The 15,188-nt window shown below is 61.0% G+C and overlaps 1 protein-coding gene across 1 annotated transcript in view; it reads right to left on the minus strand.

Moving 5' to 3' along the window:
- PPFIA4 (PTPRF interacting protein alpha 4) overlaps nt 1–14,261 on the minus strand; it is a 32,429-nt gene extending 18,168 nt beyond the window's left edge. The window contains exons 1-10 of the mRNA XM_035561409.2: nt 13,522–14,261; nt 5,549–5,650; nt 5,260–5,424; nt 4,550–4,624; nt 3,323–3,418; nt 2,698–2,919; nt 2,122–2,268; nt 1,872–2,010; nt 1,183–1,262; nt 186–317 (exon numbers count right to left, since the gene is read on the minus strand). Of these exons, the coding sequence (XP_035417302.1) occupies nt 186–317; nt 1,183–1,262; nt 1,872–2,010; nt 2,122–2,268; nt 2,698–2,919; nt 3,323–3,418; nt 4,550–4,624; nt 5,260–5,424; nt 5,549–5,650; nt 13,522–13,758 (1,395 nt within the window). The 5' untranslated portion in view covers nt 13,759–14,261. The remainder of the gene's footprint in view (nt 1–185; nt 318–1,182; nt 1,263–1,871; nt 2,011–2,121; nt 2,269–2,697; nt 2,920–3,322; nt 3,419–4,549; nt 4,625–5,259; nt 5,425–5,548; nt 5,651–13,521) is intronic.
- Nucleotides 14,262–15,188: the final 927 nt, after the last annotated feature.

The following is a 15,188-nucleotide window of genomic DNA, read 5'->3' on the forward strand; positions in this document are numbered from 1 at the left end:
GGCGCGATGCTGAGCACGCTTCCCTGCTCCCACCAGCCCTGGCACCTGGCTGGCATCCTGTACGGGGTCATTTCTCCATCCCTGCATGGGCACTTCCAAACACCCGCGCTTCAGCTGGTGGAGGGTCCGCTGCAGGCCCCTCACCCCCCGACACCTCCCTCCCGAAGCCTGCCCCTAGCTGATACCTTCTCCTCCAAGGCTGCCATCCTCTCCTTGAGGTGCAGCTGCAGCCGCTCGTTAGACTCGCTCAGCAGCCGGTCCACGGTGTCCGAGAGCCGCTTGTTGTGCTCCTCGTTCATCTTCTCCCGCTGGCGGGCCTGCAATGGCAAACAGCAACCGGCCACGTCAGATCCAGTGGGTCTGCTCCTCCCGCCGTGAGGAGCTCCTTGTCCTCCTGCCACCCTTTTCTTGCTGTTCCTGTTCCAGCTGATTCACCAGGACCAGCTTCTGTTGACAAATCCACCCCTTACAGCACGGATCTGAGCCTCTGCTGGGTCCCTGCTGGTCTCTGCTGTTTCCCAGGCAGGGATGAAGGGGACAGTGACAGGACCCAAAGTCATAGACTTGCTCGGTCTGTGCACCCCCCAGGGACAGTTACAATCTGGGGACACTTTCTAGACCCCAGAAGATCCTTTGCAAAGGTCTCTCCAAATCTCTCTTCTGGGAGAAAACAGCCAGGGGCTTCCCCAGCGTGACCCAGACCTGGAGGCACGTGCTGTAATGCCATCTGGGTGACCCAAGAAGTGGCCATGGCAGCCTCCCGTGGGGACAGCTCGGCTGCCAGCTGAGGAACTCAGCAAGACTTTGCACCCCACGACACGTTGGCTCTGTGTTTAGGCTTGCCCTGCATTTGGGGTCCTGGCTTGGTGCTTTGGGCAGTGCCTGGAGCTGCAGGCACCACGCAGGGAGGAAGGCGTGCTGGATGTGGCAGGCTAGCAGCAAGATATGGATGCCCAGGAGAGGGGGAAATCACAGAGGACCAGCATGTGGTCCTGGGTGACCCTAGATGGAGACATCCTGACCAGGAAAGGATTAACCAGGCCCTTCTCCCACCCTCTTTTGGAGACAGCAGCAAGCCCGCCCTCTGTGCTGTGTCCAGGCACCCAGCTGTCACAGCAAGGCGGAGCTGAGGCCAGATTAGGACCCTCGAGGACTCCCCCATCCGGGCTGAGCACCACTTACCCTGGCCAGCTCCTGGTTCTTCTCTTCCAGCTGGCTCTCCAGCTGCCGGAGGTGCTCCTCGATGCTCCCATGCCTCTCTTCTGCCTGGGAAAAGCAGAGCAGCCCTCTCGGATGGCGCTCCCCAAAACCACACGGGCCCTCCTGCATCCCTCCCTCCATCCCTGCATCCGCATCCTTCCCAGGACGAGGCTCTCCCTCCTGCTGCCTGCATCCCTGTGCAAGCCTTGAAACGACTGCTAGCGAGGGGATCGGAGATGGAGGTGCTCCAGAAGCAACTGGGCACCCACCCCAACACCTGGAAAAGGCAGGGCTGGCCACATCCACACTTCCACCCATGCCTGCACCCTCCCAGATCCAGCCTGGGTCCTTCCTCCTCCTCCTCCTTGTTCCAAAACTATCCCAACACCAGGCGATGGCCACCCTGACCAGCAAGGCCACCTCTGCCTTGGAGAGAGCAGCTGAGGAAAGGAGCAAGCCCTGCACGTGCAGGACACGTGAGGAGTTTTAAAAGCTGTGAACTGTCCCTGCTACCACAGAGGAAGCAGAGGGCAGCAGAGTTCAGAGGCTGGGACCGAGAGCAGGGTGCCCTGGGCCTGCCAGGCTCCATCTCTGCAGGTGAGTGCCCAGACCTGCCTCTGCCCCTGGTTCCTGCAGCCCCCTGGCCCGTCCACCCCACACACCCCGCACACTTGCCTTGGTGAGCGCTGCGATGCGCTGGGCCAGCTCCGCTTCCACCTCGGGCAGCGTCTCTGCTTTCCGCATCGTCTGCTGCAGCTTCTGCTCCGCCAGCTCCAGCAGCTCCTGCAGGTGCCGGGCTTTCTCCTCACACTGCGGGACAGGGCAGGATGTGACGCCTGGCACCCGCCTCCTCTCCCCAGCACCCGCTTCTCCCTCCCAGGTCCCTGGGGTGGTGGGAGACTTTGGGTCCTGCTCCGGTACCTGGCGATGCAGGGACTCCTTGTTGGCTAATTCGCTTTCCAGCTTGTCATTGAGGTCGTGGATGGAGGTAGCTTCTCGCTGGGCTGCTAGGTAGCGTTTCTCCAGCGTGGTGATCCTCTCTTCCATGTCCTCCTTCTGAGCCAGAGCCTGAGGAAGCGATGGGGCTGTCACACCCTGAGCCGTGGCCAGAAATTTGGGAATAACTGGGCCAGAAAGATTCTCCGAGCCTGGAACATCCCTGAGCCTAAGCATGCAACAAAAGCCCTGCTTTGCACAAAAATATGTTGGAGACAATAAAGGGAGAGTCAAGTAATCCCAGAAAACGTCCTGGCATGGACACAGCTCACTGCCTGGGGGTATCTCAGTGTCTGCTTACAACCTCGGGGTAGTCCTGGTGACGGATGTGGGGACAACCCCCAAAGGCAGGGTTTTTGGGGGGGAACACTGGCCTTCACCCTCCTTTTCTGTGCTTACAAAAGGGGTTACAAACTCTTCCCAACACAGAGCATGCGGAAGCAGCAGTGAAGGTCTCTGCAACTGCAATGGGCGTTGCAGGGCTAGGGGGCAGTGCCTAACCTCTCGGAGGTCCCGCTGGTACTTGCTGCTCATCTCTTCTGATTTGATCAGATCCTTCCTGGCGGTGCCCAGGTCCTCCTCCAGCTCCGCGACGCTGGCAGCCAGTGCAGAGATGCGCTCCTTGGCTTGGACCACCTCGAAATTCTGCTTCTCCAGGAGCTCCTGCAGCTCCACCACCCGCCCTGCCTCATCGTCGGGGTGAACAGAGCCGTTGGAGAGCCGCTGCAAGGCACCAGAGAGGGAGGTGGGTGCCCGGCTGCCCCAGGGCTGGCACAAGGTGCGGCTATGGGGTGCGTGAATGGGGCAGGGGGCTCTGGGACCCCCAGGAACAGTCCCCACTACCAGGGATGTGGCTTCTCGCAGGCACAGAGGGACGGGGTTAGCTAAGGGCTGAGTCCCTGGATGTGCAGAACACCTTTGGGAAGCTGAGCCCCTAGAAAGCATCCAGGTGGGAGCATGAATTCCCTTGTGCAGGTAAACGGCTTGTATCCAAAGGGCATTTCCCAGGGGTATAGAGCCAGGGGAGGGCAAAAAGCATTCAGTACCCCAGAGCCTGCAACAAGGGGGTTAGAGAAACCATGGCCTTGGTGAGCATGGGCAGAGCAGGCATTTCTGGGGCTCTCACCTTCCAGGGAAGCTTCTGTGCTGGCTCCTTGGGCTCTCTCTCATCCCGCTCGCCTGCTGGGGCCTCCCGTGTGGCGCCTTGCTGCAGAGCTGCCACCTGCACACCAACAGGGATTCATTAATAATAGAGAGGCAATGAAACCAGCTGGCCTGGCTATGAGTGAGGCCAGCCCCAGCACACCCAGGTTTGCAACTGGCTTCCCACTGGCTTCTTCCAGCATCGTATTCAGCCACTGCTTAGGGCTGAGGGGGTACAGGAGAGAGAGGGTGGAGGAAGAGGGGAAGGCAGAGATACTGTGCAGGGAACAGGGGAGTGAAACAAAGGCTTAGGACTGATGGAAGATGAAGCCACATCTTGTTTGGAGAGAGGAGTGCTTGCTACAGGCACAGAATGAGCCCAAATCCCAGCAGTGAGCTTTTGCTTGTGAGCTTTCAGGGTCCTGAGCCCCGTGTCCCAGGAGTGCCCCCTTGCATTTCACTGCTTTCTGCAGCCAGCCGGACTCCGAGCCCAGCGCAGGTGTAGCCAGCAGGAGCAGGGGATAAACCCCACCACTGCACCGTGCTCCAGCGAGGGAGAATGGAGAAAGCTCCCTGCAAAGTATCGCAAGATACATCCCGGGATCTGGAAATAGGAGCAAAATTTGGCCAGGCACAGGCTATACGGATGGCTCTTCCTTTACAGCAGTTGTGGCAGGGAAAAGATTTCAGGAAGGAAAGCAGGATGAGCATCTCCTCCAAAATGAACAGGGATAAACACTAGGGACAGAGAAGTCCCCGCGCAGGGGCTGAGCAAAGAAGGGGATCGAGAGTGCCGGATGGGTGCTGGGTGCAGCAAGGTTTGGGTCTCTGCTGAGGCCGGGAAAACCCCAGCAAGCAAAGTCACTCTCAGCCACCAGAGATGATTCAAGTTTTGGTTGTTTTCATCAGTGACATGAATACCAGTCAGCAAAACAACAGAGGAAACCTTGCCTCCAAGACAAAGCTTTCACAGTATTTACAAGGCTTCCTCTTAAACATTAAGTATAGGCACGCCTGCACGTAAATAGGAACTTTGGAATAGCCTTACATTAAAAATGCCCAAATGCCATTTTTCTGATCCGCGTGAACATTTGGGGGCCATAGTTCACCAAACTCAACCTGAATTCACAAACCTGGCCTAACTCCAAGCAGTCCCAGCACAGCAGTCGCCCCGGCAGGGGCCCAGGGTAGGCTGCCAAGCACCTCTTACCTGCCGATGGGCATCCACGAGCTGCTCCTCTAAGGTCGCCACTCGCTCTAAGGATGCTCGCAAGCGCTCCCTGACCTGCAGGTGCGTAAGATAATGGGACAGGTGGTTATTTATTTATTATGATGAGTGTCCTGGAGCCAGGGGAAGCCCTAGCCCCGTTTATCTGTCTGAGGCCAGGATCGGATGGATTTATCTCCAGGGCGCAGACTCAGGGAGGCTCCAGCCCATCAGCCGGGAGAGCAAAAGCATGTTGGGGAGGAATAGCCGGGGTCTGTCTGACTCCTGGAGGATGCCAGGAGTAGCTTGGAGTAGCTTGACCAGGCCAGGGTAGCTTGGAGATGTTTTTTAGCATAGCAAGGAGATGCTCGAGGCAAATGACTCAGGAGAAACTGTATGTGCTGTAATGCGAGGACTGAACCGGGCTGCCAAACACCAGCACTCACCACCATCAGGGGAGCAACCTGGAGAAGCAAGGTCCCCATCCCCAACAGCCTTAAGCCCACAGAATCTGCTCCAGCCCCAGCGGTTCTTAAAATCTGAGTGCTGAGTTCCCCAAACCTTCGTGCTGAGACATCCCACGTCACCACGTCATGTAACGAAATAAAATGCCATCCAGGCAGAGGGAGGAGGCCAGGGTGTCCCGGCGAGGAGCGCTGGGAGAAGGTCTGCTCTGAGCAGGTGACGGGAGAGGCCCCAGCCGCCCAGCTCACCTTTTCATCTAGCGCCTTGTGATGCTCAAAGAGTGACTTGAGTGCCTTGAGCACCTCGACCTCGCTGGAAACCCCAGACGGCGACTGGGCCTGACGCTTGACCACGGTCATCCTCAGGGACCGCTCATGCCTCGACACCAGGCACTCCAGGTGCTCCAGCAAGAGCTGCAAGAGGGCAGACGTGAGCTTCTTGTCACCCCAGGGGCTGGTGATGCCAGTGTCAGCCCAGCAGCATCTGGGCCTCCCACGTTTCCGGGGGCTGGAAGCTGGGGAGGTTTTTCCTGCTTACCCGGGTGTTGTTGCGCTCAGCTTTCAGCTCTGAGATCTCCTCTTCCCTCTCCAGGAGCTGCTCTCGGCACGCGCTGAGCTCCCGCGTCAGCGTGGCAAACTCCTGCGGGGAGCGGGGCACGGCCGTTAGCTGCGAGATTGGATGGGGACGGAGCCAGCGCCCTGAGCCCACTGCCAGCTCGGAGCACTTCCCACCCCAACCCCGCCGGGGGGTGACGGGGACAGCACGGGAACAGAGAGCAGCCAGCGGAGAGCGCAGGCAGGCTGGGAGGTGATTTATTCCTTTAAACAAGCGAGGAACGCATCCCGCTGTTTATCCACTTGGCTTCATGTCCGGTGACACAGGAAACTGCTCTCTGGCTCCAGAGGTGCTCGATGGCATTTAAAGCATTCCAGCCAAGGCCACCAGCACGTTCCCATCCCCTCCCGTCCCCTCGAAGAGCACCCAGCTGGGAAATGTCCCATCGGGCTGAAAACTCAGCCAGCCACCCCCAAGCCCCACGTCCCAGCCAAGACAGATGGGGCACGGGGGGAGAAGTATCCCAGTTGCTACCAGTCTGGCAGGTGCCTCCTCTCCTTGCTCCGGTCCCTCCTGGGAGGTGACATCCAGCAAGGACGAGCCGTGCCCCGAGGGATGGCATGGCAGAGGGACATGAGGGACCCCTCCGAAACACAGCGACTGCATTTGTGACTGTGGTGGAGCAGAAAGGAAACCCGCTGTGAAGTTCCTAGGGTGCAGGAGGGTTCGTTTTTTCTTAAAAAAAAAAAAAAGAAAGGAAACACGAGCATCTGGGTTAGCCCAGGAGCACGCTCCCACTGCTCCCAGTTGCTGTTCCAGTCACTGGTTTGTGCCAGGGCTTGGTGACATGTTGCAGCTGGGACTTTGTAGGGTGAAAAATGCAAATGAGGAAACGCTTCACGAATTTACACCCGCTTCACAGGGCTGTTGAGAAGAACTTAAAAAGGAAAGGGGTTGCAGAAGAAGCTGAGAAAGATTTGCTTGAGCATTAACAAAACAAATTTTGACTGGGAGCTGAGAGCGGTTTCACAGCGTGAAATCCTTCCACTCTAATTTCCCACTTAAACAAATAAAAAAGCCTTCAAAGTGAGGCAAGACGTTTGAGTTTGAATTAAATGCTCTGCTCAGCTCAAAGGGAGGCCTCTTGCACCAGCTGACGTCCCACCGTGAAACTCAGAGTGTTTGAATCTCTCTGTCCCAGCTACATTTTCCTCCTCCTTTCCCACACCGTGCCCCGGGTTGCTCGCAGCGGCTTTTACCCCGGGGCGATGGGGACACCGGTGTCACCGGGGATGCTGAGACCCCACAGAGGGATGGGACCTATGTGTGGCGGTGGGGAAGGAGGGAAAGAGCAATTGCAGCAGCTGAAGTCAGGCTTGAACGGCCGCTCTCCCGCCCATCGCCATCCCTCGGGGCTGCTCCTGCCCAGCGCCCTCGCCCCGGCACCGCTGCAGCACCCCAGCCCCGTTCCTGCCCCGTCGCTTCCCCAGGGGCTGCTCCAGCCCTGGCCTCATCCCCGTCCCACAGAATGCACACATCGCACCGACACCTCCCTCGCCAGCCCCTGCCATGCCCAGGCATCCTCTGATGCTTGCTCTTGGCCCACCCCAAGCCCCCCGGATCGCAGAGACCCCCAGGAGATAGCGGTGCCCGGCCGAGGCTTCCCCGGAGCCGTGCTCTCCCAGCCCCTGGGGATTACGGCTCGGCTCAGCGCAGCGGCACACACACACGTGTGTGTGCGTGGCCGGGTTATGCAAGCGCTTGCATGCAGGAGAGAGCAGCTTGTGAGCATCCCCGGGGATTATGTAGGGCTGGGAAAGCCGCCGAGTGGGAAGGGGAGCAGCGAGAGGCACCCAGACGAGGTACCCGTGCACCGACGGCTGCTTTGGGTTTGGGGACAGGCAACCGGGCTCGTGGCGAGCAGCAAAAGCCTTCTTGCAGATGTCAAGATCCCAGGGATGTTTTCCTGCAGCCTGAGCGTTGGCAGGCGATGCTGCAGACTCTCCCCTAGCACTGGGGTAGGGACCCAGCACATCCAAAGCCTCCAAATCCGGAGAGGTTGGAAACCTCTCGCTCTGCCCCGTGGCCAGAGGGGGAAGCAGGGCTGCGGAGGCAGACGCTCTCCCCACGGCAGCCCTTTGGAAACCCGCAGGCACGTGGGGTAGGAAGCCCAGCAGCATTAGAGACGCTCAGCAAATTGCAAACGCAGGGCAGGAGGCAGCGAGCGGTGCTTCCTGCGGCGTGGGGCGGGCGGGACGAGGCAGCAGGGGCAGCCAGGGAAGACGGGTGCCAGGATGGGGACAGAGTCAGCAGCGCTCAGCCCTCCTCACCCCGCTCTGCCTCCCGGGATGGCGAAGCTGTGCAGATTGCGGCTGCAATCAGGCTTTCATCCCGGAAGGCAAGGAGATTAAAAGAGAGAGAAAATCTGCAGGAGGGAGCCGCGCAGCCCCTGCCCCGACCACCCTGGTGCCACCCACGGGGCCGGGGCTCAAAGCGCGGCGGTGGCTCCGTCCCGGGCTGGTCAGGGCTCAGCACAGAGCTCCTGTCCCCCTCCGAGTCGTCCCCTTGTCAGGGAGGGGTGGCCAGATCCTGCACCCCACACACCAGCAAGGCTGCCAGGGCATCCCGAGAGACCGCAGTGACTGTCCTTCCTTGGGGAAAAGCTGCAAAAAAAGAGCGTTTACCACCAGAAATAGCAGCACCCCTGCGGCGAGACAGGACAGCAGGACACAGTAGGGCTCAGCTGAGCTAGGGGGCACCTACAAGCCTGATTCGGATGCCTTGGGAATAAAAACTGGGATAATTCACTCCATCATCCACACAGAGCTACCTCCGTCAGCCCCGGCTGTGCCACTGTGGGTGCTTCTGGGCCACCAGCAGGCACCGGGCAAGGTTGGGGATGGTGAGAACAAAATTCCCCAAGCCCCAGCTGCAGACAGAGGCACAGCCCAGGGCACAGCTTCTACCCCGACCCGCAGGGGCGAAGCAGCGGCGAGGAGGACGCGGTGATTCTCCCATCCCCTGGCCACGGGCAGCCAGAGCCGCGCGCTGCATGCCCCTGGCTCCAGCAAGCGCTCAGGCTAAGCAGGGACACCTATAAACGGATTAGAAAGCGAAGCAGAGGTGCCTGATCTTCAGTCAAATGGAGGATAATTAGAGACGGCGCTGAGAGCCCCCAGGAGCCCTGCGGGAAGCCCAGCAGCCTGGGAAATGGCTAATTGGGATTAAAACCAAACCACCCAAAGGCGGGTGAGCGCGACCGGCTGGGCTCGGCACCAAGCCCCACGCAGGAGGGACGTGGGGGGACGGATGCTGGTTTCACAGGATGAGCCAGGAGGGAGACATGGAGCACTGCGAGGTGTATTGACACGGGGTGCTGGGGCTTGGGGCTGGGCTCTTTGGTCAGCAGGTGCCAGGTTCAGGGTCCCCAGGCTGGAAAAAAGCTGCAGGGAGACTGAAAGGAGAGTCTCGAGGAGAGGTTCACGAAGCTCAGTCCTGTATCGGGGGAGATGGCTCAAAGCATGGCAAAGCTGAAATGTGAAAGCCCCGAGCCACCTCCTGCCTCTCCCCACACCATCGAGATCTCACCAAAGTGAGCAAAAGCCCCTTTGTGGCAGGAGCACGGCCACCGCTCCGGCGCGCCCGAGCCTCAGGAAGGAGCTGGCTCCAGCTGTGAGATTAACGGCATTTCAGAGCCCCTAATTGGACTGATTGCTCCTGACAGGCGAGGCTTGCAGCGGAGGGCGATGCGGGAAGGCTGCCCGCCTGCACCTGGAAATCTGCTGCTAGCTCAGCGTGCGAGGGACAGAGCCCGTCCGTCTGTCCGTCTGTCCGTGCCGGGAGGAGACGGACCCCCCCAGGAGCAGCGCAGATCTCCAGGAAAGCCCTAAGTCACCACCGAGGGGCTGAACGCAGCCCCCAGCAGCAGGCAGCACGGCGTTAGGAGGGTTAAATCCTGCCTGGCACACCCGGGGTTTCAGCCATCACCCCCTGACGGTGCTGGGCACCGCGGTGGCACGTCCCAGCCCTCGCAGCCCAGCACCGTGGCTCTGCGGGGACCACCCGCGGGTATCGGTGTCCTCCCCTCTCAACGTGCAGTCGGGGCGTGTTTCCAGCCATGGAGAGCAGCGTTGTGCAGCTGAGCAAGGAGTAACCCACACCCCAGTGTCCTGAGCTCGTAGGAGGGTTCGAAGCTCAGCTCCCTCCATCCTTTCCCAAAATCTTACGGTACTTTAAAGCCCTCACCCCGTGGGTGTTTTCCCCCTGCTTGGAGCCTCTGGGGTTTGTGTTTTCGTGCTTGTTCTTTGCAGAATGAATTCTAGATCCGCCTGTAAGTGAAAGGGGAGGAATTGGGGTGATGGCTGATGCCAGGATCCTGCCCACCTCCAGAGAGCTCAGGGGTCCTGGAGGCTCTGCCCGCCCAACAGGCCTGGCTCTCAGCTCCCTGGGCAGCCCCAAGAAGCAGCGAGAGTGCGGCAGAGCGGGGCCTGGAAGGAAGAATTGCAGGAGGTTTCCCAGGACATCAGCAGCCCTCTGCACAGCAGCCTCTGTGAAATCCGGGAGCCCGTTCTCCCCCTGACATAAACGGGGACAGGGATTTTTGCCAGCCCCCCAAGCCCTGGGCAGGACAGGGAGAATTGCAGTCTCACACAGGAGCCGGAATCAGTAGCACATCTGGACACATCTGGAGCCCTGCACACAGCATCCCTGGCTCGCACCTACACCCAGTGGCCAAGCAGGAGGGAGCTGGCAGCCGTGCCAAGGCCCCAGGGTGCTGCTGAGGGCACCCATGCCCTGACCAGGGCTTGGTCCCCGGTGCCAGGGCTCAGCCGCACGCCCCCCGCGCAGCCGGGAGGGGAGAGGGATTGGAGCCGGGAGCTTTCAGCCCGATTAAGTCGCGTTCAGCGCTCCCACATGAATAAATAAATCAAGTAAAGAAGCATTAAGGCAGCTTAGTCTCCCTGGGAAATCGCCCTGGAGTTCTGCCTTTTTGGGGGCTGAGGGATGCCCCCACAGATTACGAGGGGGCGGCTCAGCCGTGTGGCACGGGGTGGGGGGGGACAGGAGCCACAGGCAGGAGCATCCCTGGAGCATCCCTGCCTGCCCCATCCGTGGGTCTGCCCCACTGGGGGTCCCAGCGGCATCCAGCTGCCCCAGTGCCCCTAAGGGGTGCGGAGTGCCACCTCCCCTGGTCCCCGGCCAGCCCAAGCCACGCACTTCCTCCGTTACAGCCAGGGCCTGGCTCCTTGGAGGTGCTGGGAAAGGGCTGTCGGCCTCGGGGGGGCACTGAGCTGCGCCAAAAAAAAAAGGGTTTCTTCAAGAAGGCTGCTTCCCAATAGTTTGTCAGACCCTTCCCAGTAGGGCCGGACAAACTGTAGAAAGCTCCTAGCCAGGGCAGACCTCAGGAAGGACCACAAAAGAGGAGGGATAGGATGGGACAGGCACACGGGAAGCCCCCCTTCCCCGCCGCAGCACCCCGGGGAAGCGCCCCCGCCGCGTCCCGCTTACCTGGTACATGCACATGCTGGGGTTAGTCCCATTGGGCAGGCGGGCAGCGCCGGTGGCTTTGCTCCCCGTGTTCATGCCGAGCCCTCATCTCCCGCGAGGGCGGCCGTGCCCGGAGCCCCCCTGCCCATGCGGGGAAAGGCCTGGCAGCGGCTGGCAGCGGGCGCCCGGGGCCGTTCCCCATGTGCCGCCCGCGCTCATCGCATCCCTCGCCGCGGGGCAGGGCGCCGGAGCGGGGCACCCGGGGGGCTTGGGGGTGCAGCGCTGCCACCGGGAGCCTTCGCGCTGACCCAGTTTGCTCCGTCCGCACGCTGCCGTGCGCGGCGCCGAGGACCCTTTATTGGAGCAGGAGCGCAGAGTAAATCCGCACGGTCCCTTAATCCGGGGCGGCGGGGCGGGCGGCGCGCTCAGGGTGACCCGGCTTGCTCTCTGCAGCGAGCGCTGGAGGGAGCAGAGGGGACACGAGCCACCAGCACAGGGTGCCCGACACCTGGGGGTGTCTTAGGGAATCTCTGGGGATGTGGAGTAACCCATCCGTGGGGCCTCCCAGGGAAGAGCTGTCGGGTTTTTTGGCTTTGGGCAGCCTGTGGAGAGCGCGGAGAGCCCAGCTCCATGCACAGGACGCTGGCTGCCTCCCCGCCGAGCTGCATTCCCGTGTCTGGAGCGGAGGAGGGATGCTGAGAGCCGGCCGGCCACCGTCCCGAGCTCTGCCCTGGCTCGTGCCACCCGTTTCAGCCCATCCATCACCTCCTGCCTCCCTGGGGTGCCCCAAAGCCCAGCACCCTGGTGTTTGAAGCCTCCTGCTTCCCCCACATCACACTGACAACAGAGAGGTGGAACCCCCCCCCAAATCCTGCTTCCCCCCAGGTGTGGGGTGCTGCGTGCTGTCCCGCAGGACCCCGCAGAGAAGGTGGGCAGCCGAGGCACCCCGTGCAGCCCTGCGATGCTGTTCCCCCCGCTCCTCTCCTGACCTGAGCATCTTTCCTCGCGGAGGCTGAGCTCGAGTCCAGGTCTCTGGAGCGCCTGGAGCGGGTCCTGCTGGTGGAGGAGCCGGGAGCACGGCAACAGCCGGCTCTGGGCAGAGCCAGGAACCCCAGCGGAGCCGCAGCCAGCCCCGATTCCCCTGTGCCCTTGGCTGCTCGCTCAGCACAGACCTCTGGCGGCCTCCCCGCGTGCTGCCCGTCTGCTCCAGCTCAGGGAACAGATGGGCCCGCCGTGATGCCTCGATCCCTGCTCTGCACCCAGCTCTGCCACCAGCCTTCCCACTCAGGACCAAGCTTGGAGCAAAGCAAGTCCTGACACCTGAGCCTGCACCCCCAGGGCGATGGGGCTGTGGAAAGGAGCCCCGCCGGGGAGGGAAGGGGCCTCCAGCCGTGGGGAAGAACTGTAGTTAGCGGTCCCACTGGGGACTGTCCTGGTTTCAGGTAGGACAGAGTTAATTTTCCTCCTAGCAGCTGGCAGGGTGTTATGTTTTGGATTAGGATGAGAAGAGCGCTGATAACATGCTGATGTTTTAATTGTTGTAGAGCAATGCTTACACCAAGCCAAGGACTTTTCAGCTTCTCGCTCTGTCCTGCTAGCGAGCAGGCTGGGGGTGCAGCAGGAGCTGGGAGGGGACAGACCCAGGACAGCTGACCCAAACTGGCCAAAGGGGTATTCCATACCATCTGGCGTCATGCTGAACAATATACAGGGGTGGCTAGCCGGGGTGGGGGGGCCGGCTGCTCGGGGATAGGCTGGGCATCGGTCAGCGGGTGGTGAGCAATTGCATTGTGCATCACTTATTTCGTACACATTATTACTATTAATACTATTATTATTATTATTATTGTTATTCTTTTCCCTGTCTTAATAAACTGTCTTTATCTCAACTCACAGGCTTCACTTTCCCGTTTCTCTCCCCCATCCCAGAGAGGGAGGGGGGAGGGTGAGCAAACGGCTGTGTGGTGTTTGGCTGCCAGCCGGGCTAAACCACAGCAGGGACTCTGTAAATGTCAGTGGGGACCCCTGAAAGCGAGGACTGCCCTGAGTCCCACGGGGACGGCTGGAGGCAGCCGGCCAGACCTGCTGCCTGAAACGTGCTGCCCCTTCCCTGCACGCTGCTTGGCGCCAATCGGCGAGCGGGGGCTCTGCATCTGCCTCCATCACCTCAGGGTGTCCTCGGGGAGGTTTTGCCCCTTCTCTGTGCCCATTCCCCTGGGCGAGAGCAGAGATCACAGTTCCATGTTCCCTGTAAGGAGTCACAGAGCAACGGGGGTACAGGGGAGAAGGTGAAGTGAGAGAGCCCACGGGTTTTACTGCTGGCACGAGATGTAAGACACCCGGCACCATCACCGCTACCCACCAAGTCGGTCTTCCTAAAATCCCAGGCTAAACCCAAGATCTGAGCAGCCGATTGCCCTCACACACCTCGGTACAGGCTCCTGCTCATCCTGGGGCCGTGCCCTTACCTGCGGGAGGGCAGAGTTGAGCTGCCTCTGGAGCTGGTCACGCTCCCGGAGGGCCTCCTGCAAGCGGCTCTGGGTGACGGAGAGCGTCTCGCGGGTCTCCCGCAGGGTGTCCAGCAGCTTGTCCCTCTCGTCCAGCATGTTCACCATCAGCTGCTCGAAGTCGGCATCCGCCTCGGAGCCCTGCGGGGGGCCCAGGGGGTCCCCCTCGCTGATGGTGGGCATCACCTCGCACATCATGGCGGGACGGGGCGGGCAGGAGAGGGCGCTGGAGGCGCCCGGCGGGGCGGGTGCTGGGTGCTGTCGAGCTGCAGGGCCCCGCTCACATCGCTACAAGCTCCCCGTGCACCGGAGAAGCCAGGACCGGAGAGGGCAACGGGGTGGTGAAGGTAGAGGGGTGCCCCATCCCTTCCTGGGTGTCCACCGAGGGCTAAGTAGAAGCCGGCATTGCTGTCGCGGGGACAAGGCGATGTCCTTGGCACCCACAAGGTCCTCGCAGTCTTAAATCCCCCTCCTCAGCTGCTTGGCACCGCTGGTGCCGTCGTGGCCCCTCGTGCTGCTGCTCGGATGCCTTTCGGAGGGGCTGGAGCATCAACGAGCCACGGGGGCGCTCAGAGGGGGACGAAGCGACCCTCGGGGACACGTCGCAGCGGTGAGCTTGAGCTTGCAGCAGCGCAGGGAGGGTCCGGGGGACGTTTGGGCTGCCCGGGCATGCTGAGGAGGAGTCAGATGAAGAGCGGTTGTTCTCCCTGAGGCGAAGCGAGATGGTCCCAGCTGGTGCAGGAGAGCGTCTCCGTTCGGTGCCGTGGCTCTTTAAACACAAAGCTGTGACCTGAAGGAGAGGGGACAGCGATCAGCTCCCTCCTGCTGCCCCCCAGACCCACAGGGCACCCGCCCAGCACCCTGTGCTTTACGAGTTTTGTAACTTTACAACAGATGAAACGCTTGAGACTCAGTCTGGATATCCTTATCTCACCCCCTTTCAAACGAAAAGGCGCGCACGGACAAAAGGGAGGACCTGCACGCAGTCTGGGGCCAGAGCAGCCTGTTCTGGACTTGGGAAGTGGAATAAAAGGCACGAACCGAGCAGCCCAGCCGCACAGCGGGGCCGTTCGCCCCCGCTCCAAGGCAGCGTGCACAAAGAGATGCTCTCGTGCACGCCCAGACATGCAGACACCCGCTGCCGAGGCCGCGGAGCCGTAGCTCCGTTCTTGGGATGACATTGGCTCATCAGCTGATGGGAAGTTCGACACAAAAACCCTCTAAAAATAGAGAAGCTCTGGCAAAAGCAGCAGCCCCTCAGCGTGCATCCAGCGCACTGCGGGTGACGCTGAAAGCCAGCTCCCGCGTGCTGGGACAGGGGCTGGGGCGTCCCGCGGGTGGCTGTCCCACCTCCTCGGCCTTTGCAGATGTAAGGCACGTTCCTCAGGTGGGATAAGACCTCTTACAGGGACGTGACGCTGCCCTGAACCCTCGAAAGGGTGACCGGGATGACTGCGCACAGGACACCCCGTCCCCGCAGCATCCCAGCAAAAAGGAGGCCGGGGGGGGAGCGAGGCCCCCCTGCAGCCCCTGCTCACCTTGGGTTGAGTTGGACGCGAGCCCCATTCCCGTAACTCCCAGAGTTAAGCACGTAAAATGTTTTTCAGTCCTCCTTCCCCCAGTTGGTG

Source organism: Cygnus atratus, chromosome 24 (assembly GCF_013377495.2).
Source record: "Cygnus atratus isolate AKBS03 ecotype Queensland, Australia chromosome 24, CAtr_DNAZoo_HiC_assembly, whole genome shotgun sequence".
Lineage (NCBI taxonomy): Eukaryota > Metazoa > Chordata > Aves > Anseriformes > Anatidae > Cygnus > Cygnus atratus.